The sequence below is a fragment of the Seriola aureovittata genome, chromosome 19 (assembly GCF_021018895.1).
Source record: "Seriola aureovittata isolate HTS-2021-v1 ecotype China chromosome 19, ASM2101889v1, whole genome shotgun sequence".
NCBI classification, from domain to species: domain Eukaryota; kingdom Metazoa; phylum Chordata; class Actinopteri; order Carangiformes; family Carangidae; genus Seriola; species Seriola aureovittata.
In genome coordinates, this window is record NC_079382.1 from 3,095,026 (window position 1) to 3,117,471 (window position 22,446).

The window sequence follows — 22,446 nt, forward strand, 5'->3', positions numbered from 1 at the left end:
CAGATTTAGCACCAGGCTGTGCAGCGCTCACATCAATCTTATACAAGTAGTAGCACACGTTCAACCTCTCACACTCATATTGACTGTCCACACACAGCAATAAAGAGTCAATACAAACTGGTGTATACTGGGATGTGCACAGCTAATGTGGCAAAAAAAAAAAAGTGGATGGCTGCAGTGAATTTATTGATCATTAGTAAACAGGAGTTTAGTAAAAAGCAAAGCGGCACATTAGTTCACTGAGCAGAAAGGGGCAAACACTGGCTGTGTGAAAATGAATGAACCTCAAACCACCTTCTAAAAATAATAGTGAAGTCAACAGGCAGCTAACATAACAAGGCTACCAGGAAAACTAGCAACACTATTATGCTATGAGATCATGGATACCTTGTATCTGTGAGAGATCACTTGAATTAAGATCCACAATGATAATATGCTGCATTCCAACACTTACATACTAACATTGTCTTAAGGTATTACTGAATTCGACAGTTTCCTCTACTGCATTTTTAGACTTTGCCTATAGATGCAGTTCACTGTGTAATTACTATGAAGACAAAGATACTAGAGACACTCCATGACAGATTTCTGCACACTTAAAGCATTTAATGTGAAAAGGAAATACCAAGTTGTATGTCTTGAATTTGTTGCTAATGCTGCAGTGAGAAATGTATTTCCCAGTTCACTTCTGTAGTTGGCACATTGAGAACAAAATTATATAAGCTTTCATCAGCTGGTTAATGGACTGAATAAGTAATTTTACAAAAGCATATGTTAAGAAACTGTCTTTGAAGCTTTATTTGACAGATGTTTATTCTGAACTGTGCCTGTTTGGTGTATTATCTTAAATTTGATTCCAGCTGGCAGCAGAAAATATCAACACATAAATTTAAATTGTCTTTGTCTAAATTTTCTGGTCTGTATCCATGCTTGTTTATAAGGAGACCTATATTATGAATAATCCTACAAAACGACTACAACTACAACATAGATACTATTCAGCATTTAGGTAGGGGAAATATGTTCAATCTTTGTCAGCCAAAAAAGGGGGAGTCGTGGTTCAGTGCACCTCCCCCACAACCCCATCAGCCATTTAAACAGATACATAGGTGGTGTAGTGGATTTCTTTTACCTTCGTGGTGCCGATAGGCGTAGTAGGCATAGTGATTCCCTCGCCCTAGGCAGACAGGCAGGCAGGTGCAGAGGAAGTAGAAGGACACATGCACAAGGCCCCACACACACACACACACACACACACACACACACACACACACACACACACACACACACACCGGCAGTCGCATACACAAACACACCATGCCATAAGAAGGTGGGAAAGAAAACAGACACATAGCAGAGGGTGAAAATGCAGCAAAGAGGAAAAATGCAGCATTACCTTGTTAACCCATTAATCGCATGGAAGGCACACAAACATACACACACTCATAAAGTATTTCTGTGGGCCTGAGCAAGAAGACTGACTGAGGTCATAATATGATAATATAACAATGGAAAATCCTCTTTTCTGTTTCTGATGAGAATTCTCTGTTTAAAATCTTGCTACTGGACACCTCAAGTCTTATAAAGGTCTATAATAGTATAAACGTAGATGTCCATGTGTTGTTTGTTTATAAAACAGCTCTAGGTTCTATATTAATAATGTAAAAGTATCAAAGCCTCAGTCCACAGAGAAATGCACACAGCCTGTATTCAGAAACTGATCCCCAAAATGAGCCATCAGGACTTCCTGTAACTTTGTGATGTCACAACAAAGTAGTCACTGCTCTCAGCCATGCCCTGAGTCCCGCCCACCTGGACCCACCATACAACCTTACAGGATTTGGATTCTTTGAGCGTTTAACTGAAATTTGCTCATAGATATGAAAACCTCGAATAAGAAATGCAAAATATGGGACCTTTAAACAGTTTATTCGTTGTGCTAAATTGGTATTAAACTGAGAAATTAGAATTTAGTGAATATCATTGTATATCATCATATCATAAAACACTTCAGTTTGTATTTCACACTTTTATAAATTCTCTCAAATTTGCTAGAATCTGAAGGTAGAATCTGATAATGTGGCTGCCGCTGTGATACAGCAATCAACCGAATCAAACATAAGCAGGGATGAAGTATCTATCAATGTGGCTGTTCGGCTTTTGAGTCATTTTATTGCCATTTTTGCTCTGATTGGCAATTTAAAGAGCAAGGACATGGACGAGTTTCATCTGACACGAATGAGCAGATCATGACAAATCCTTTTCACCTTACGTCTGATCTGAGCTCTCATCTGAACTGCTCGTCAAGGATAAAAGTACAGGCGCACACACATACTCACATACACACACACAGACCCAGTCTCCAACAAAGCCACCAAATCAATTTCCCATCTGTTTTCCACAGACAGTGACCCATCAACCTGACAGTAGAGGAAGTAGATATGTTAGTATATCTCTGGACCAGAGCCACTGGTTTCCCCCCAATACCATTCCAGCATCACAGTTCAAAGCAGTGTGGTGCTGAGAAGAGTTTGGGTTACCATCAGGCCAGTTAGGTTCATGGCATGGGGAGGTGACAGATGAACAGGGTGATAAAGAGAAAAAGGGATCAGTAGCGAGAAACAAGCTGTTAGGGTTGAATAATGTCACATTTAGCAAGACTCAGGTGAGGTTTGTAACTCCAAAATGCTCCTAGAGGGATGGATTTTTTTATATTGCATTCTAGGACATTATTTTTTTTTTGCAACTTACCTTTTATTGCACTCCTCCTTGTAGTCCTTCAACCTACCCTGTACACTTCTATTTCAGTTTGTAATTTTTCACAATGGCTTGTGAAAACTCCAAAGTGAACCATCTACCTTCCATCACTCGAGGCTCCGTGGGTATATAATTATATACAAGTAACAAAGTGCTTGACATGAGTCAAATATAAAACACCCAAACAAATCAAAGTAAAACGAAATAAAAAATACATCACACAATAAAAGCATTTTTTATTCTGTAAAGCACTTTGTGTTACATTGTTTGTCTGATAAGTGCTATACAAATAAAGTCTGATTGATTGATCCATTGATTGATAGTGTTTTTATCTTAGTCTACGTTAGACAAAGTCACCTTATTAACTGCTGTTCTAAAATCAGATTGGTGCAGAGATATTTCTGTGTGATTTAGCCTTAGTCTGCATTGGCTCCTTGATAAAGATATTTCCATATTTCATACCTGCATCTCACCTGATCCATATCTGCTTCCTGATATTGTGTGACTTTAATCTTAAAAACCCACATTCATGCTTCTATGCAAGCTAATTCCTGCCTGAGGGCACAATGCTATAACTAACACTGGTAGTGCTGGAGCTAAAAGATGTTAAACTGGTGCTATTGTAGGAAAGCCTGAAGGCAAATGACACACTGAGTACATACTTTTTATAGTCATGCATTAACATATGTTCTGGAGGGACAGGACATCTGTATTAACCTGTGGATGATACAGCTAAGAGCTGAGTCCAATATAGATTTAATCAGTTGTTGACTTCCTGCAGTGGCTTTTAAGCAGTGAGGAAATCATGTGCTGGTAGGAAGAGAATCCACAGAACAACTGGGATCCATAACATCGCCACATGTGATTCACTTACCTTTGCATGGAAACAAAGAGTCTCACCTTTGGTTAACCCTAAATGTTACTTACTGCAGCTGCACTGATACCTGCTGGTCACTGCCTGTCACTACTGGTACTACTATTACTTCTCATTTTGCTCGTAATAAAACTACTTAAAGCTCCACTGTTGATACTAATGATAAATTAAAAAATCACAGACACAGGAGCAGACATTACGTTGTTGTGTGTATATGTGTGTATATCTGTGTGTTGTGGTTTTACCTGGGCTCAGCTCCACCAGATAAGGCAGTTTCTCAGGTGGCAGTGAGCTGCTGCTGCCGTCCTTCCCTCGGAGGCCCTTGTCGTCCATCTTTCTTCCCTTCCTCCCCTGGTAGTCAGGGGGTCTCTTCTTCAGCTGGAACACTAGCGCTCCTGACAAACGATAGAACACAATCCTGTACTCAGTATGTTACATTTAAACATTACCTTCCTCACCCAAAGGATTATCTTGTTAATGACCAGAAGATTAATCAGTGACAATCGGATTTTTAAGACAGTATTTTATATATCGTCATCTTCCATTCTGTACTTCTGCATGTATATGTTTACGACCTATTTCCTCTGTGATGCTGTAGAAAGGAGGAAACCAAAAGAACAAGAAAATAAGAAAATATACAAACTAAATTGTAATGACTGAACGGCAGCAGCAGGGGGAGGTAGAGACCAAGAAAAGAGGAACAACATGTGGGAGTTGTACAATATAAATGTTTTGCTGTGACAGATTGAGGAAAAAGTGTGTTTGGGAGTGTGGGTGGGTGTGTGTGTGTGTGTGTTACCTCTGTCTGCGGGCCAGTCCCTGAAGATCTGCAGCGGACACTCACTATCGTCCAGAATCACCTCCTTGCCCGACTTATCGTCTTGCTGCAAAGAAAACAAGACAGAAAACAGTCAGTCAGTCAGATAAGCAGGTAAAGAAACCAAAATCCAACACTGACCAGACCATAATTCACACACATGCTTTAACAGAGAATGTGCTCCTAATCATATTGTTTGCAGATAAACTTTGAGATCCCTGGAGATGTTTCTCTCATAGACAGCAGAAGATCACAGATTTTCAGAACAGAATATCTGGAGGGCCCAGCATCTACATACAGATAAAGATTCTTGGTTAAATATTAAATTCATGTATTTAGTTCATGTATTCATGGATGTGACTAATCTTAATTTAGCTTGTCTGACACCAACAGTATATACTAGATTTTAATTGTTGGACTTCTTCCTTGCTGTGAAATGACTCTGTTGTTGCAGAACATTAGTTTTGAAGTGGCTGTCTTGATCCATTAACCAGCATATGAACCATTTCTGAAAACTGTCCTTTTCTCATGGTTTTACTTTTCATAATAAAACACTGCTCTCAGGCTTAATAAATATTGCAGTTTAATGGTTTATCTTTACAGAACTGACTGTAGTATAAATCTGCCCTACATCTATTCATTCTGATCAGTCCGATCTTAGTTAACACCCCCCCCCCCCCCCCCCCAAACACAAACACACAAGCTGAAATGCTACTAGCTGGTATACAAGTGCTTATTCCTCATGCTCACTAACCTAATGGACTTTCCCAGCATTTTAGTCTCATCAGCAAATTGCAATTGACTATCAACAGTGTGTGTGTGTGTGTGTGTGTGTGTGTGTGTGTGTGTGTGTGTGTTCTCTGGAGGGTGCTCCATTGTATTGGCTGTGGGGGTGGCAGTTATTTCATATGACTGGCCGTAGCCGGAGTCCATCTGAGAGGACAGACACGGTTGAGAGGCTGTGTGGAGGGCAGCCAAGTTCACCATCATGAACACATGCATGCACAGGCTCGCAGCAAAAGACACGAACATGTACACACAAATATACACACACATACGCAGACATGGAGCATCTGCTGCTATAGCGCTCAGTCTGAGAGCAATTGAATTGCATTCCTCCCAAAGAGTTTTGTGCCAAGTAGCATTCTGTTTCAATCTGCCAGACCGGTGAAGTGTGTGTGTGTGTGTGTGTGTGTGCGTGTGTGTGTGTGTGTGTGACCGTGACCTTGGTTGTCCTCTCCACAGCCTCTCAGGAGGATGATGGAGGTGTTTATTGATGAGATAGGAGGATCCAGGTTGGGTTTAGTTGAGAAATTGGAGGATGTAGGCGTTAAGCAGTGGGCAATGGCCGACAGTGTGCTCCAAAATAAAACTATCTGTTGAGTGTCAAATATATTAAGTAATTGCTGTGATCAAATAGCAGAACGTTTAGTCTAACACTATATGTTTTCGATGGTGACCACAACAGCTGGATATGATTACAAGTGATATAAGAAGAGTACAACTGAGCAGTGTTCATTGTACTGAGAGGCTGTGAACAAAGTAGACGATGTAGAGATGTATAGGTGCATTTGGTGACGAGATAAGAGGGTTGAGGAAGTGTGTTTTCAGTGTACAGTGTGGGACTAGAGGATGGACGTGCTCCACCTTAGAAGGTGAAGGAGATGTAATAAGATGATGATTGTTACCCTGGCGATGCAGTACTCTCTGGGGTTCTCCTTCTCCAGTCCATACTTCTCCAGCGCCTCCACCACGGCAAAGTCAGCTGTGTCTCTCGTGGAGAGCAGGATGGTCTTGTAGGGGATGTTGGGCTTCAGACTGTCTGCGTATATCCGTAAAGTACCTCCTGCAGGACAACAGCAACATTTTGTTACTCGTTTAGATGCTAAAAGGTGAGATCATTAATTGTTTTAACACAAGGAGACCAATAAATATTCTGTATCTCAGAATTGACCTTTTGACACAGAAATTTCAAAACACTCAAATGATTCAGCTGGAAACAATATTTGGACCAGGGGACACAAAACATCATCCAAACCCCAAAGTAATGAAGATACCATAAGGCAGAGTGAGACGACTGCTGCTGCCCTTTCAGAACGACAATTAGCAGAAAAATAGTCTTTGTTTAGTTGAAGTTTAAATTTCATTTATACAACATAACTCGATTTACCAATTCACTGAGATCTGAACAGAATATGATGTCACGACCATTGAAATAATAATATAAATTTATATAATATAAAAAAATTTTATACAACATTATAAATCTTACTATGATCAGTTGTTGAGATGCCAACCTCACTTAAGTCTGTACAGGGATACAGAGCTGAGTGTAATACGTGTAAACAGATGACAATTCAAGTTGTGCTTTGGGAATCTGAGGTACTAAATTACAATTTCTCTTGCAAGAAAAAAAAAAAAAAAAAAAATCACTAAATTAAAGGGAGTGACAGCGCTGCTCATAAAAGCTAAATAATACACTACACTTTCATCTGGAGGCGCAGGGAGCTGTGTGACCGTGATGTGTCAACTAGAAATGATCACCTTAGTAAATCCCACAAGGGAGTCTTCAGCAAAGCAAACAGGGCTTTTCAGAGGCATTACATAAAATGAGCTTTTTTAAAATAGCACTCTCTGCTGGGAGAACGTCATTGACTAACCACAAGCCACCCTGTCCCACCAAGTGTGTGTGTGTGTGTCTACTGTATATGGACAGTGGTTAGAGCTGTTTTTAGAGCCAGTTCACTGGTCCATCTGTCTGTCTGGCAGAGTGATTAGGTAATGCCTGAGTCACGCACTGAACCAGTCAGCGTGTTTGTTTCATTCATCCAACATGAACATTTTGTCTGTTTGTGTGTGCAAATATGTCAGCAAGAGACTTTCCCAACAACATTTGCTCTTCAGTGGACCCGCTGATGTAAACACGATGCAGATTTATCAGTGATGTGCAGCCAAAGTGTTTCTTATATTTCACATATTTATTTATTTATTGCAAAAAATTTAAACATAGCCCTTTACTCAGTCCATTGTACATGCACCACTGATATTGATTACAGCTGCAGATCACCTCTACCAGCTGTTCCTTGCAGATTTCTCAACCCCTGTCACACTGGATGCGGAGCAGCGGTGAACTGTGATGTTGAGGTCACTGCAGATTTTCTCTGTGATTCACATCAGGTTTGCCTTAAGCCACCCGAGGACACTGAGACTTGTTCAGCATTGTCTTTGGCTGTGTCATTTGGGGTTTTCTGGACCTCATGAATTTCTACATGATGTCATTTTGAATCTGGGAGCAGGTTTTAAATTTCAGGAAAAACTTTAGGCTTGAAGCAGCTCTTTAAGGTGTAGGAGTTTTTCAACAAAAGTATGTTGTTTGAAAGAATGCTGTATGTCAGACACGTGTTTCATAAAATGTGTCTTGTATTATTGTCTAGGATGGGCCAGGTATTTGGGATGACAACGCTGATTAACTTGTCACAGTGGTGCACTGCCAAGGTCTGGGATGTATTACCCGGTAAGTGAAGAGTGAGTTCTCCTAGTCAACATGTTGGGCAGGTGTATGGAAGACCTCAGCAACTCTCTAAAGGGTCAATTCGCTCTGGCCAGACCACTGGGTCGGAACGTCTCCGAAACAGCAGGGCTTGTTGGGGGTTCCCACCCAGAAGTGGTGGGTACCTTCTGACAACCCACGAACCAGTATAAGGGAGTTGGGGGATGGGATCTCAGTGCCAGATACCACAGGGCACCTTCAGAGATCTTGTAGGGTCAAAGCTGCTTTGATGGCACTCGAAAGACCAACAGCATATAAGGCAGGTGTGTACACATGTTTTGGCTCATCAGTGTCTATCCACCGTTTCTCCAACTGGTGGAACCAGTGTCAATGAGCACAAAACCAGATCTATTTGAATTTGCACAAATCTGAGGTGTGCGCCAAGTTGGAGGTCTGGAAACAGGCTCAATATCATCTGGCAAGATAATCTTACTCCTGTTTGTCTCAGGCTGCTGAAGTGTTCTTTCTAAACTCTTGATGAACTGTTGAATGTTCATATGCTTTAACTATACTGCAAAAGAGTGTTGGAGAGATGGTTGTCCATAAAGATGTCCTCTGTTTCATAATAATGAATAATAATGAATAATGATTAATAATAATGAAACAGAGGAAAAACATTATAATGAATTCCATTAAATTCCTTGGATTTTTTCAGTACTTCATGCGATGATCTGGATCCTAAACACTATCCTATCTCAGACAAAACAAAATGAGTGCAGGTATTGGCTTGGTTTTTGCTCTAAAATGCAAACCTTTCATAGAGTACATGATCAGAGCTCAAGTTGAGTTCGGCAGAGAAAGGATCACACTTAAAACACAGGTAAACAAGGTATTCATGTGCTGTAGGTTGAAATACCTGAGTCGGGCCTCCCGTCACTGCTCATAAACTCCTGCATGCGTTTCTCCAGCTTCTGCTGGCGTCTCCTCTTCATCACCACCTCTGGGTTGGAGATTGTCCTGGTGAAGCTGGTCTCGGGCATGTCCTTGTAGACCTCTGCCGCCAGACGACTGTTTTCCCTACACCAACAAAATGAGGGAGATGAACGACCGGGGAGAAGTGGGGGAAAAAGAAGATGGATGGAGGAACAGAAAGGTCAAAGTTTAAATCACTATTCTTTCCTCTACTGTAGACTTCTGTGCTTTTCTTGGCATTGAAAAAAAGACAAGATCCTCTCCAAGGACTGGGAGGATGTAAGAGCAAGACAGTAAGATGGATAACTGTGATGGTGTGTGTGTTTGTGTGTTTTACCCGTCCTCCCGGCTGAGCATCTGCTCATCTCCATCAGGGATCCGGGCGAACTCTTTCTCCCTCTTCTTTTCCTTCTTCTTCTCCTTCTTGGACAAAGTCCTCTTGAAGTTTTGAATCACTCCGTCCTTCTCCTTCTCCGGCCCGTTACTCTGACTCTTCTGGTAGAGAAAGAGAAGAGTGAGGAGCTTTAAGAGACTATGTGGAGTGGCTTCCTACAGTATGCAAAGACATACTTATTTCTGAATGAATGAACAAACTGAATCAGGAAAAACCGATCAACAAATTGTCCTCATTCATCTTAGAAAAGTTACAACTGATCACATTAAGTGTGATGAAGTATTTTAATTGAGTTTTATTTTTTCTATTAATTTACTTATACTTCTGTTAATGACGCCTTACATTTAATATAAGGCTTTCTGACAGACCCCAGATCAAAATAAGAGCAAAATATGATCAAAATAAGGACATTTGCATTATAGAACTATAACTGGCCAACCACAACCTGAAACCTAAAAGTGATTTTCAAAACTATTCAAACATTTTCAGCACCTGATCTCCAGTGTAGCTGCTGTGGAAATACAGCATCTCAACATGGTGTATCAACATTTGTGTTTGTCCAGGTATACACAAGAAAAAGACATGCCGTATCTCAGAAAACAACATGGATGTGCGTGGTATATTGCCAGTTGATGGACGGATGAATGGATGGATGATCAGCTCACTAGTAAACTGACTGGCTAATAGTCAAACAGGTTAACGGGCAGAGCAGCCGACCTTGGGCAGGATGTCGTTCTCGTTCTTCAGGACGAAGCGTCCTTCTCTGTCGTCTTTGTTCCAGTTCAGTTGAACAACAAGAGGCTTCTCGTCCAGGTCCAGCTGACGCTCTTCTAACACACACACACAGACACACCAGTTCATCTGAGAGCTAACTATGTCAAGTCATTATTATTCCTAACGGTGCAACAAGATTATTTTGATCTGATTGTGAAAGTCTGAAAAGGAACTCACCGCCACTGACATGGACCTCGTACAGGGAGTACTTTGGCGAGGACAGCATCCTCATGTCTGGTCTGAACTTCTCGGCTAACGTCTCGATGACGTCCTGCGTTGTCGCTGTGCTGGACACTCTGATGCACTTGGTGGCGAAGTTACCGGCAACCCGGTCCTGGAAGTAGAACCGCATCACGCCATGGAACTCCAAGTCCTGGTCAAGAGACAGAGAGAATCAGACGGTCCATTAGGTATTTATTCAAACTCTAACTGCATAAATACAGTCTACATACAGTACAACAATGTCTACACGCAGACTATAACCCCATTATTGTGAATACGGTGAGTATTAACATTAAAGATGATATTTATTTCAAACCGACTGACTGAAACGCTCCTAATTCACTTTTTTTTCGGTATAAAATATAGTAGCTCTGACTTGTTGATGGTCAGGGTAGGTCTGAGCTGTCACAGGAGGGGAGAGGCAGCACTGGCTGAGAGCCAGCAAGTGCAGTGTGTCAGCAGGTTGTGTGACAACAGGAAAAGGTTGTTCCGTCATTCACTGACCCACATACAACAACTTCTGGGCTCTGCGGCTGAGTATTTCTTAAGAGGAGGCAGTGCATGATGATCTGTGAAAGTGAGAGTGTGATCCCAGCTTCACATCGAGACTGACAATATCATGAACATCTGCACAATATGTAGAAAAGCTGTTATTTTACAGGCCCGTACTTTCAGAATCATTTTCACTTCCACACTTCCAGTTAGTTACTTACGTTATTTTCTTGGGTTTAAAAGCAACTTTTGTTTCAAGGAAATTCCCCTATAATAAGTAACAAATGACAAAAATTCTTAACAGGAAATTTCCTTAATTCCTAACCCGTATTAGCTCAAACACAGCCAGTGCCAGTGGTGAATGTGAAAACATCAGGCTGAAATACAGACGCCCGGGGCTATTTACACTGCAAATGTATTGCCTACATGTTGACATTCACCTATGCATGGAGTCTACTATAGAACAAGAACATCTTAAACATATACACGTCCAGTCCTGATAAACTGGTATGTAACAGAGTGCTGAGACAGCACGACTGTAGCTCTCTCCCTATTTGTGCATACATGCATATGTTAAGGTTCACTGGTGAAAATGGCCTCATATTTCACTGGAACTGCCTTTTAAAAGGTCTTAGATGTGTGTGGACCATGTAGATATCAGAAAACTGGTATATGCTATTCTTTTAGTATCAAAATAAGTTGTGAAATTCAAACTATTTTAAATGAAAATCAGTAACAAAATTAGGCAAAACACATCCACAAACTATGGCTTAGAAACTCTCTACAGAATTAGAATTAATCTCTAAAATAACCTCAATAAACATGAACATTACAAGCTTCAAAGTAGCACATAGCAGAGTCATTGTATTGATTTTGTTCAAGTTAAGGGATTTTAAAGTACAACTATGACTGATGGTTCTATGAGGGTTTTTCCTAAAGAACGTAGTTAATGTGCGCTTATTTCACTGTCTTCAAACCCTGACTATCATCTTCTGCAACGTAGCTTCCCGTCAGGATGTCAACAAAGCACTTTTAAATGTGAACTTTAAAAGAGTGATAGACAACCAAAGTAACGACTCTCTAAGGTGACAGATCAATTGTGTGTGTGCGTGTGTGAGGCTGAAGGGGTGTGACTGGGGGGATTTCAGGCAAAGGTTTAAACTAGATTTAACTAGATTAATTCTACACTGTTAAAGTCTGTCGGTGGCCTCCTTCTCACATATATTCACGGCCATATATTTAAGACAATGAGGTAAAGACTGGTTCATAAATGGCGGACAGAGACAATACCGGAAAAACAGCATTAAAAAAAGAGGAGGTGAGGAATTTGTTTAGATTTTTTGGCACGACAAAATAAAACTTCTTTCTCCACCTCACTCTCTCTCTCTTCCCATGTTTGATAGAGACTCAGTCAGGCAGGCAGAGTGGAAACACTGAGCATAGTTTCGATAGGCAAGGGTGGAGTCGGGAATGTGTGTATGTGTGCGTTGTGATTTACTGCTGGAATGTGGGTCATCGAGGGTTGCCGTTGTCAAGCTTGCGTAACCCTTGGTAACTGTTACTGTGGAGACACTTGGTCCACTTGGGTTCAAACAAAGCCCAGTTTAGAGCAAGCAGTGGATAATTAACACTCTGTCTTTCAGACACCGGGAATGGACAAGTACAACCACATGTAGTTCAAGTCCAACACAACAGCAGAACTCCCCTACACCTGCAGGACATGGTACAGTCCTGCAGACCTATGCCTCCAAGTTATGATTCATTCCCACACCCCCATGTTCATGGGAATGGTCCAGTCCAACAGTTGAATATTTCTAGACCATGGTCAAAGCCTGAAACTCCATATGTCAATGCCATGGTCCAGTTCCACACCCCTATCCCTCCAGAAATGCTCCAGTCTGGCTTTCCTGTATTTCTAAGCCATAGTCCAGTTAGTTCTAAACCTCCACACATACATGCCCATACTCCAGTCCTACACTCCCATATCTTCAGACAACACTTCAATCCTATAAACCCATTATATCAATGGTTATATTAATTATATCAACATTGTCCAGTTCTAATAAAAATACAAACACATGTCCAGTACAACAGTCCTACTCCCCCATACTTCTAGGACATAGTACAGACCTACAGACCCATTCTTCCAGGTCATGGTCCATTCCCACAACCGTGCTTCACAGCCATTGTTCCAGACAGTTAACATCACAACTCTAAGCATGGCCCAGTCTAGTAACAACCTATTCTCCAGCCCAACCCTGAGTTCAAGTCATAGTCCAGTTCTACACCCTCTTACATCCAGAGTATGGTCCAGGTTAACACTCCAATATTTCTAGGCTATAGTCCAGTTCTAAACCTCCATACATCAAGGTGACTGTGCAATTGTTCACATGGTCATCAGCTATCTGTATATCTGTATCTCCAAGTGTGGTCAAGTCCTAGGTTTCTGCACAGTCCCAAACCTTCATACCTAAAGAGCATGACCCCGTCTTACACCCCAGTGCCACCAAGCAATGGTCCAGTTGTACTCCAGACTATGCTTCATACCAATAACCCCCTACATCAAGGTCACTGTCCAGGACCTCTCAGATAACAATAACAATGCATTTCCAAAATGATGCACATAGTAACCAAACATTCACATATAAATATTATTGACTAACAACAATGTTTCATGTTAATTTAAGACAACACGCATTTGACTACAAGCTCTCAGGACTCTAAATATGTGGTAAACAAGATTGACTGAATATCAGGGGTCTTCTTTTACAAAACTGATGTCAGCTTCATTTTACATACAACAACAATGAAACAAAAATTTTCCAGTTATATACATACATACATACATACATGTATTTAGGTGTGTATGTGTATGTGTGTGTATATATATATATATATATTTAAATTGTTGGGATAAATACAAATATTTTGACCCAGCATTCAAACTTTTTAGCTGCTTGTAATTTTGAATCAAACTCAAATGTGACAGCTAAAAGTTGAAAATGCACCATGTAAAACATGAGCAAAACAAGAACAAAATGTTTAGTTGATCCTTTCTGATAATAATCCCTAACAGCTTTTTTATTTCTCAAACAGCACACGGGCTGACAGGAAATGCTAACGCAGCATTATGTCAGTATGTCACCAAACAACAGCCTGGATGAATCCCATCTCACACAGTCATATACTTCCTGTCAAGTAGAGGCACAGCTGTATCAACTGAGGTTTAGGGAAGTGTTTGATGTAGGACCACATCTGTCAGTGTGGGAATGTGTTTATATGAGTCTCATGCTAATTAACTAATGTGTTGTAATGACTGTGTGTGTATACATTAGATCTTTATGTCACTGTAGGGCAGTAGGTTTGTGTGTGTGTGTGTGTGTTTGTGTGCGTGTCTTAATCCCGCTTCTAAACTGTGCCAGGCAGAGGCATCAGCTCAGGACACACACACATAAAGAGAGAGAGGGAGAGTAAAGACATGTGATTGATACCTGTGACTAAACTTGTGAGACAGGAATATTTATGGCACACACACAAACAGTTAGATAAAAGAGTGGAGAAAGAGTGTGTGAGTGTGTGTGTGTGTGTGTGTGTGTGTGTGTGTGTGTGTGTGTGTGTGTGTGTGCGTGTGTGATTTATTGGCCAATATTGACTCCTGCCAATAAAAGTTGCAGTGATCTTCTCCTTCCAATATAAATGCATCTAATACAGGAACCTCTGGCAGGTTTTAGAGCCATATCAACTGATATTAGGTTCTTACAGACAAATTCTTTCTGCAAAGATGTTGTCAATAAATACCAAGAAACTGCAGAACAGAAATGCCAAAGATACAGTATGTTTGTGGGAGTTTACATGAGATCATTTATTTTTCAAGAGTAAAAAAAGTCACACATGGTACATATCTTTGTCATAACTCTTTAAAATATACATTTAATGGGTCCTTAGGCAAAAACCCCAAAAGGAAAATATTATGTGATATAAATATATACATTTTTTATCAATCCTCTATCAAAATTCTGTAACAATGTCAATGCTGTGCTATCAGCTACAATGGGTTTTCCTTGTGTAGTTTGAGCTGATATTTATATTACTTGCTCCAGAAAACACTAATGTGTCAAACAAAACTCCCTGTATTGTTAGAAAAGCTGTTCTTACTCTCTTCAAGACTTGAAATATTAACAGATACACCAGCAAAGTTCATCTCCTCTGAACCTCTAGTGAATAATTCACATGCTTTCACGGTCTTGAAGAAAGAAGAAAAAACAAAAACAAAAAAAAACAACCTTTCTGTATTACACCAGTCACACACACTCTCACATGTCTCTCTGTCCATTCATATCACTCTGCTCAGGAATGTTCAGTGTCAGTCCATTAATAATGAGTCATACTACACACACACACACACACACACACACACACACACACAGCTCATCCATGCGTTGTGTGTTAGCCTCTTACTGAGGTGACACAGTGGAGGGAAAAGTAAGCGGCACAAGAGATAACCCTGACTTCTAAGTCATGCTCTCTGAATCACACCTCAGGATTAAAGGTCTTCCAAGGGAGAGGTCGAAGGTCACATCTGTGTTCGCATGAGAAAGTAAGTTAACTTCACTCTCTGGTTGTAAAATAAAAAAAGAGCTCCCACCTGGTGCCTGTCTTTCACTTACGTGTGTGTGTGTGTGTGTGTGTGTGTGTGTGTGTGTGTGTGTGTGTGTGTGTGTGTGTGTGCATGAGGGAGGTGGGAGTGGTGGATTAAACTTTAAGCGAACTGAGGTTTTCCCGCTTGTAAACCAGCAAAGTCATTTCAGACCTGACTGAATTTGAGGTGTGCTTCATTACACCGTAAGTAAAAAGAAAAAAGAAAAAAAATCTGTAACCTGCTGTTAGTAAAATTGGAGCTGAAAAAGCTAATCTCTTTAAATATTTACTCACTTTTCCTCAGAGTAACCTCACACCTTTTAGCATGTCAACAGACGCTGACAGAAACCAGTCAGAGTGTATTTTAATAACCCCGACAGCAGCATTAAGAAACTGTCACATAAATCACTTGGGTGATAATGCACATACTGCATTACACTGCTGGAATTACAGTGTTGTCTCATTGTCTGAACAGAGAAATAAAAACTCAGTTATACCTGCAAAACAAGTCTCTGTAAAATGCTGAACCTTCAACTTTAGTAACACACACTCACTCGAGCCTTATGGTATGTTATTGTGAGTCATATACTATGTATACATGACTTGCGTGCTTAAAAATATTTTCATTATCCATTAATCTGCCAGTTATTTTCTTGATTAGTTGATTATCAATTTGGTCTATGAAATGTCCATAAATACTAAAAATAAAATTATCCAGCACATGAGCCCATGGAGGTCTTTAAAATGCCTGTTTGTCTAAACATTGGTTTAAATATTCCCAAAATAATATTTTACATTAGGTATGAGTCATCTACTTACAATGATACCACACAGAGGAAGGCAGCTAACCCTTGTATTTGTGAAGTTTGCACCACATAATTATTGGTGTTTCTGACTGGAAAATGACTCAAAATGAAAATTAAATGATCATTATTAAATAGAACACATTAATTTTTTATTAACTGACTGATTTAAGAAACATTCATTTTTTGCTTAGAAAAATTGCTTATCAAAACTGTTGATTAATATCATTACTTCTACCTGTCTCTACTGAGTGCTATTCTAGTTTCAAACTGAAAAAGTATTGTTTGAGCACTCACACACATTATATCACTTCAATGGCAACATAATTCACTAATTAGAAATGCTGAATCCAGGTATCCATGTCAAGGTCAAGGAAAAAAAGACCCTGAGGGACACAACATAAAGGCCACTGGAAACTGCTTGTCTGCAAAAAGGACAACATTCATTAAAGCCTCAGATGTGCACAGCAGACAAACACAAGTCTGCCTGAGGAAGAACATAGAGCTAAAAACATGTTGTCCTCCAATCAGCATCTTACAACTCCTCCAATGTTGTCTTTTGCACTGTGTGCACTTTGTTGATGCGTTCTCATCAGAAGCTGAGAAATACTTTAACTTCTTGCAAGCGAGGGGGTTTATAGCTGTGTTTTTGTCCAAGTAGTTTTTTATGATTGTTCAAAAGGCAGTTTCAAAATGCAGAGGTGTACTTTCTGAGTGAAATACCACAACAATAGAACACTGAGATCCTCTTTTTGAACTAAACAAGCAGAAACAGGGCTGGTTTACAAACGTGACTGAACCTTTATGTGATCAGTTCAAGGACAGGGGAAACACTGCTTGTAAGGAGAGGTCACTCGACTGACCAGAGCACTGTTTCACCTACAGTTATCAGTTAAACATGTCCATGTTCTGCACCTTCCATCATGTCGCACTCACTCTTTTATCATTCCCCCACAAACCTCCTTTTCACTATCCTTCTTACAAGTCAAAGCAGCAAGAAATCCAAAGCCATTTTTAAACTGATCCTACACACACACACACAGCTTGGTATGTGTGTGCCTGTGTGTGCATGTGTTTGTGTGTGCCTGTGTGCGTGTGTGTGTGTGTGTGTGTGTGTGTGTGTGTGTGTGTGTGTGTGTGTGTGTGTGGTGTGTGTGTGTGTGTGTGTGTGTGTGTGTGTGTGTGTGTGTGTGTGTGTGTGTGTGTGTGTGTGGGAGAGAGAAAGTGGGGGAGTGGTGGTTAGGGGGTTATCAGGTGTTAAAGAAACTAGCCAGAGCTCCATTTCCGAGCATGTCTGAGTGGATTACAACTGTAACACACTATATTTAGTATAAAGCCTACACCATTTACAGACGTGCTACACAATAATGCAGCAACGGTTAACGTTCTTTCAATACTGTGATGAACCAGTCTTTATACAGACAGCTCCAGTCTATATTGATAAGGACTGAGATCTTGAGATCAAAGCCATCATTTAAATTTGTAGTGATGCACAAATAATATTTTATCATTCATGTAATATCATTTGTTTGAATGAGTTAAAGCTTGACCACTCCTCCACCAGTCAATTAGAAAGGTGCAACGCTTTGATGGTGCGATATGAAATGTCATATTACAAATATCTTTAAGTATGAGTCTGATGTGCCTCTGATTGCAAGCGCTTTGATGTGTAGTGAAGTGATGTGTACGTGATGAAATAAGATTGAATTACTCTCTGTAGGACACTGTTTCCTTAATACAGTCATTTTAGTCTGATAGAAAAGAGCAATACATTGATTAAATGCTCTGACAAAGACATCAAGTGAATGTTTATTTTTTAAAATCATTTTCTCTGCATTAGTCTCACTTTAATTGGATCATCAATAGTAGAGAGACGGACAGAAGGCAAGAGGAGAGATAAGGGGGTATGACATGAAACAAAGATCTCCAGCTGGGATTGAATCTGGGACACTGCAGTTATATTGTGTTCATTTTAAATACTAAGCCCATAGGAATCCCCAGCAAATGTGACCTGGCTACATCCTGAATGCTTCAACATTTCACATCATTAGGCTGCATCCAAACTACGCTCTCATTTGAAACGCAAATCTGTTTTCCGAGGACTAAAACTAGGACTAGCAGTGGTGAAAGCAACATGGATAATGAACTACAAACCTTGCTTACCCTGTTGTCTTTGTTAGCAGCTGTTGTTCAGTTAAATTCTGCATTTCAACACTGCAGCTGTCTTTGCTGTTCCTCGTACGTAGTATTTTTTTTTTTTGCAACTAATCAACTGCAGAGTAGACAGTCTGCTTCCTGTTTACACCGGCTCACACATGCCCAGTGTACATGATTGCTCAGGTGTGTGTTTTCAGGTGTGATATGGACAGAGATCGTTTCTGATACGCAAGTAAAACTGTTATCTGGACGGAGATTGTTTTCATTTGAAAACGCAGTCTTGGCTTTTGGATAGTAAGAGCGGGGTATCAGCCGCCGAGCTGGACTTTATTATCATACATCTGTTGTAACAGTGAGCAGAGGCTTCAGCGGGCTTTGAGTGCTGATCTCAATTTAGCGGGAAAAATGCTCACGGGGTTGTGATGGAGATGCAATATGAAAACAATTAAAGGCAATGAAATGTTTCCTATTACACAGTCATGGCCCAGTGGCTCTTGGATAAACCACCGATCTCAGGGCACTTTCTCTCTTGACTTTTTTTAATCTTGTTTTGGGCGTCTTCTCCCTTTTCTGTGGGAAAGTTGAAATACAACTTCTCACTGTGTTTAAATGAGGCATTGCAGCCCCAGACCTCACTTGTTCTGACAAATATGTGGATGTAGAGCAAAACTAAGCTGCTGTTTTACCAAGACTGATTTCTCCTGCACTGATACTGCAGCCCTGTGTTTAATTAAAGACAAACACCGACAAACCAAAAAAGAAAAAAGGTTAAACCCTTGTTTCCATGGAGACACTGAATACTTGAAAAAAAATTTTGGCATTGAACTGATGAATTTAAAGTGAAGGGAGGAGAGGAGCTTTCTGGATGATGGCTATTTGAAATTGAGAATAGATTCCAGCTGCTGTGCGTCATCTCAGTCTCCTCCACACGCACACAGACGAACATGAGCCTAATAAAATGAACTGAGTTCCTGAGTCAATATTTTTGCAGCCCCACCTGCAGTAACATGGGGGGAATTCCTCCCTAAGCCCGTGTCTAAGGTCAGCTGGACCCAGGTTTTAACTCAAAATGCAGGGTGGGGTGGGGGGGGGACTCATCCCACATCAGATTCCAGCAGAGACTTTTCAAAGACATCAGACACACCAACCGACAGGCTGAGAGAAAGAAAGAAGAGGAGGAGGAGCGGGGGGGAAGACAAAGAATCCCTCCGCATGAAGCAGGAGAATTGCTTTCCTCTGGCTTTAAATAGCCAAAATAGGCTTACAGCACATTATCCACAATATCAAATGTCCCTATGCTACTCGAGGTTGCAGATGCATCGTCAGAGATGTCCACCTCCTCTCCGACTTTTCATTTCCAAATTTTAAAAATCGCTGATGTCACAGATGTACATTAGTGTTCATCAAATCAGGCAGGGTGCAGCTTGTTTGTAGTAACATGAACACCTTTGCTTTTAACAGCATGGCAGCGTGTTCACCAGTGTAAACACAGATTTCACCACCTGAATTCTACATTAATCTCAGGGGCGCAGCGGTCCAATATGCAGAGTCGGTATCGGTCTGATACTGACTTTATTAAGCTGATCAGGAATCAGATCCACAAAAATTACACTTACTCAGTCACAGCAGGCTCCAACTCAGCTTTTAGGGCCACAACCATCACTAGTCTCATGTTACCAAACACAAACATGATCCCAATGAGTTCAGCAGTGAGGCATACATTTACATTGAAATCTATGAACAAGGCAGTGCTGGTATTGGATCAGTATTTTGTAGCAGCAATTGATCTAACTTTAGGTATGAGTCAGTTTACCTACATGTACAACAAATAAAAGCATAAAATTATCATATGTGAGAAGTGGAACCAGGAAATGTTTCTACATTTTTGCTTTAAAAACTTGCTAAAATTACTCTTAAAACAGGTGCAGATTCATTTTCTGTCAATCAATTAATCAACAAATCGTTGCAGCTCTATTTTCATGTCATGAAATCCTAAACAAACCCATACCAGACCACAGAGCACCACTACTTGATCAGTTATTGTCAGGGGAACAGAGGGAGGAAACCTTAAACTGTTGTTGATTTTTCACTGGCCATTCAGACACATACAGTGAGGATGAAACCTACTGTCACCCAGTCTACATAAACTCTTTGACCAAATATTGAAAAATCACAACGGAGCAGTCCTGTCCTGTAACTAAAGCTTAAAGTTAGTACTGAAGCAGAGTCACAATTCCAGTTTGGTGACAGTACTAATCTGGAATGAATGTTGTTTTCTGTCGAGCACAAACAACCTGATCCACCCGGAAAAACAAAGGGAGGCAGCCGAGGCCAAGGACTGAATGAATGAAAAGACTAAATGCACACATTTCCTCTGTGGCTGCAAAGAAAAGCCTCTTTGTTTCAGGTGAGTTTCTGCTTCGGTATCGAGCCGTCCAGCCTCCAACCCCCACTCCATCCAGCGCACCCCTGTCATTCTGACAGAGTGAGGCATTGTGGGAAGGTACGGTATAAATCGTTTGGACCCAGCGGTGACGCCTAGCCACAAATCAGACCTGCTCACTGCTTCAACAGCCTCCATAAGCAGCCCACAAGGATCAAGGATGGCAGATAACAGCACGGATAGTGGAAGGAAATCACTGTGTGCAAGTGTGTGTGTGTGTGTGGTAACTGCCACCACAAGGCCGTTGAGGGCTGATGAGTTTGTGTCCTGTCTTACTCCCTCATTCATTTGTACTCAGACACAGACACAAGGTAAATCCCACAGGTGAAGGGAGACATGATGTGCAGCTGAACCAGCTGTCAACATGACTAACACCATCGTTTAAGATGGTTCATTACCTAAAAACCTCTCTTCTCTCTCACACATTATCTCCCTGGTATTCATCATCTGGAAATTTGACCATTCTGAAGACCTAAAATCTAGAAAAATGTTACGCACCGTGAAGCAGAATTTAAACCACAGGACAAGAACTGAAACTTAACTTACTTAATCGTTAAATTCGGCCTGTGCATATTCTCATTTGTCCAGGTCATAGTATCCTAAAGGAGTTTTAAATCGAAAAAAACAACTGGACTTGATTATTTGTCTGGGAATACGTTTCGCCTCTCATCCAAGAGGCTTCATCAGTTCATGTACGCATCTGACCAGGCTGGGACTGATTCATGTCCACTGTCAGAACAATCCATCTAGAACTTTAGGAATGTTCCCTATTATTATTATTTTCTCCTTAATCAATCATTTATGTCCATGAAATGCCCCATGAAATTAAATTACTTTTTTTTTTTTTTTTTTTTAACATTCAGCTGTAAAACTGAGCAAAATTTAAACTACTGATGGGAACTCTTGTATCTGTCTTTGAGCTGTGACTGGACACAGACACACAGACACACAGACACACAGACACACAGACACACAGACACACAGACACACAGACACACACACACACACACACACACAGACACACAGACACACAGACACACACACACACACACACACACACACACACACACACAACTCTGTTAATAAGTAGAGGCCCAGTCTGCTGACCATCACAGAGCAGTCATTGTTCTCCGGTGAACATCAGTGGTTTAGCTCAAAGTTAAGACACAAAAACAGCGTGGCGTGGTTCTGGTATTCCAAGATGGACGTGAAAAAAATGACAGACTGTGCTGCCGCCTCCAAAGCTCTTTGTTCCCAAACTCTGCGCAGTGGTTAATAGAATCTATGATACAACTGGTGGACATTAGTTAAATGATGCAGCTAATGGCTGACTAAAAATCTGGCCAAGATTTGATGTAATATAATCAATAAGCTGGAGTTTGATTGATTGGGGCAGACTGAAGAGATCACACAGGATCTCAACACTGATTTTCAAAAAAAACAACAAATAAGAAGCAACTGGAATTAAGAGGTAAATGATAAAGAAACATTATTAATTAATCTGCTGGTTATTGTTTTGATTAATTTGTTAGTTGTTTGGCCTGTAAAACATCAGAAAATAGTGAAAAATCAATATAATCATTTCCCAGAGCCCAAAGTTATATCTTTAAATA

General features: G+C 40.6%; 1 protein-coding gene across 18 annotated transcripts in view; it reads right to left on the reverse strand.

Annotated features, from left to right (window-relative positions):
* The window catches only part of afdna (afadin, adherens junction formation factor a), a 102,317-nt gene that overhangs the window by 61,288 nt on the left and 18,583 nt on the right, over window positions 1–22,446 (reverse strand). For 12 of the 18 annotated variants that reach the window (XM_056363497.1, XM_056363514.1, XM_056363502.1 and 9 more), the window contains exons 2-9: window positions 10,256–10,451; window positions 10,022–10,134; window positions 9,248–9,405; window positions 8,855–9,015; window positions 6,137–6,294; window positions 4,431–4,515; window positions 3,877–4,026; window positions 1,133–1,177 (exon numbers count right to left, since the gene is read on the reverse strand). In XM_056363497.1, coding sequence (XP_056219472.1) covers window positions 1,133–1,177; window positions 3,877–4,026; window positions 4,431–4,515; window positions 6,137–6,294; window positions 8,855–9,015; window positions 9,248–9,405; window positions 10,022–10,134; window positions 10,256–10,451 — 1,066 coding nt within the window. The remainder of the gene's footprint in view (window positions 1–1,132; window positions 1,178–3,876; window positions 4,027–4,430; window positions 4,516–6,136; window positions 6,295–8,854; window positions 9,016–9,247; window positions 9,406–10,021; window positions 10,135–10,255; window positions 10,452–22,446) is intronic. The other 6 variants (XM_056363513.1, XM_056363499.1, XM_056363501.1 and 3 more) reach the window with 5 other exon arrangements.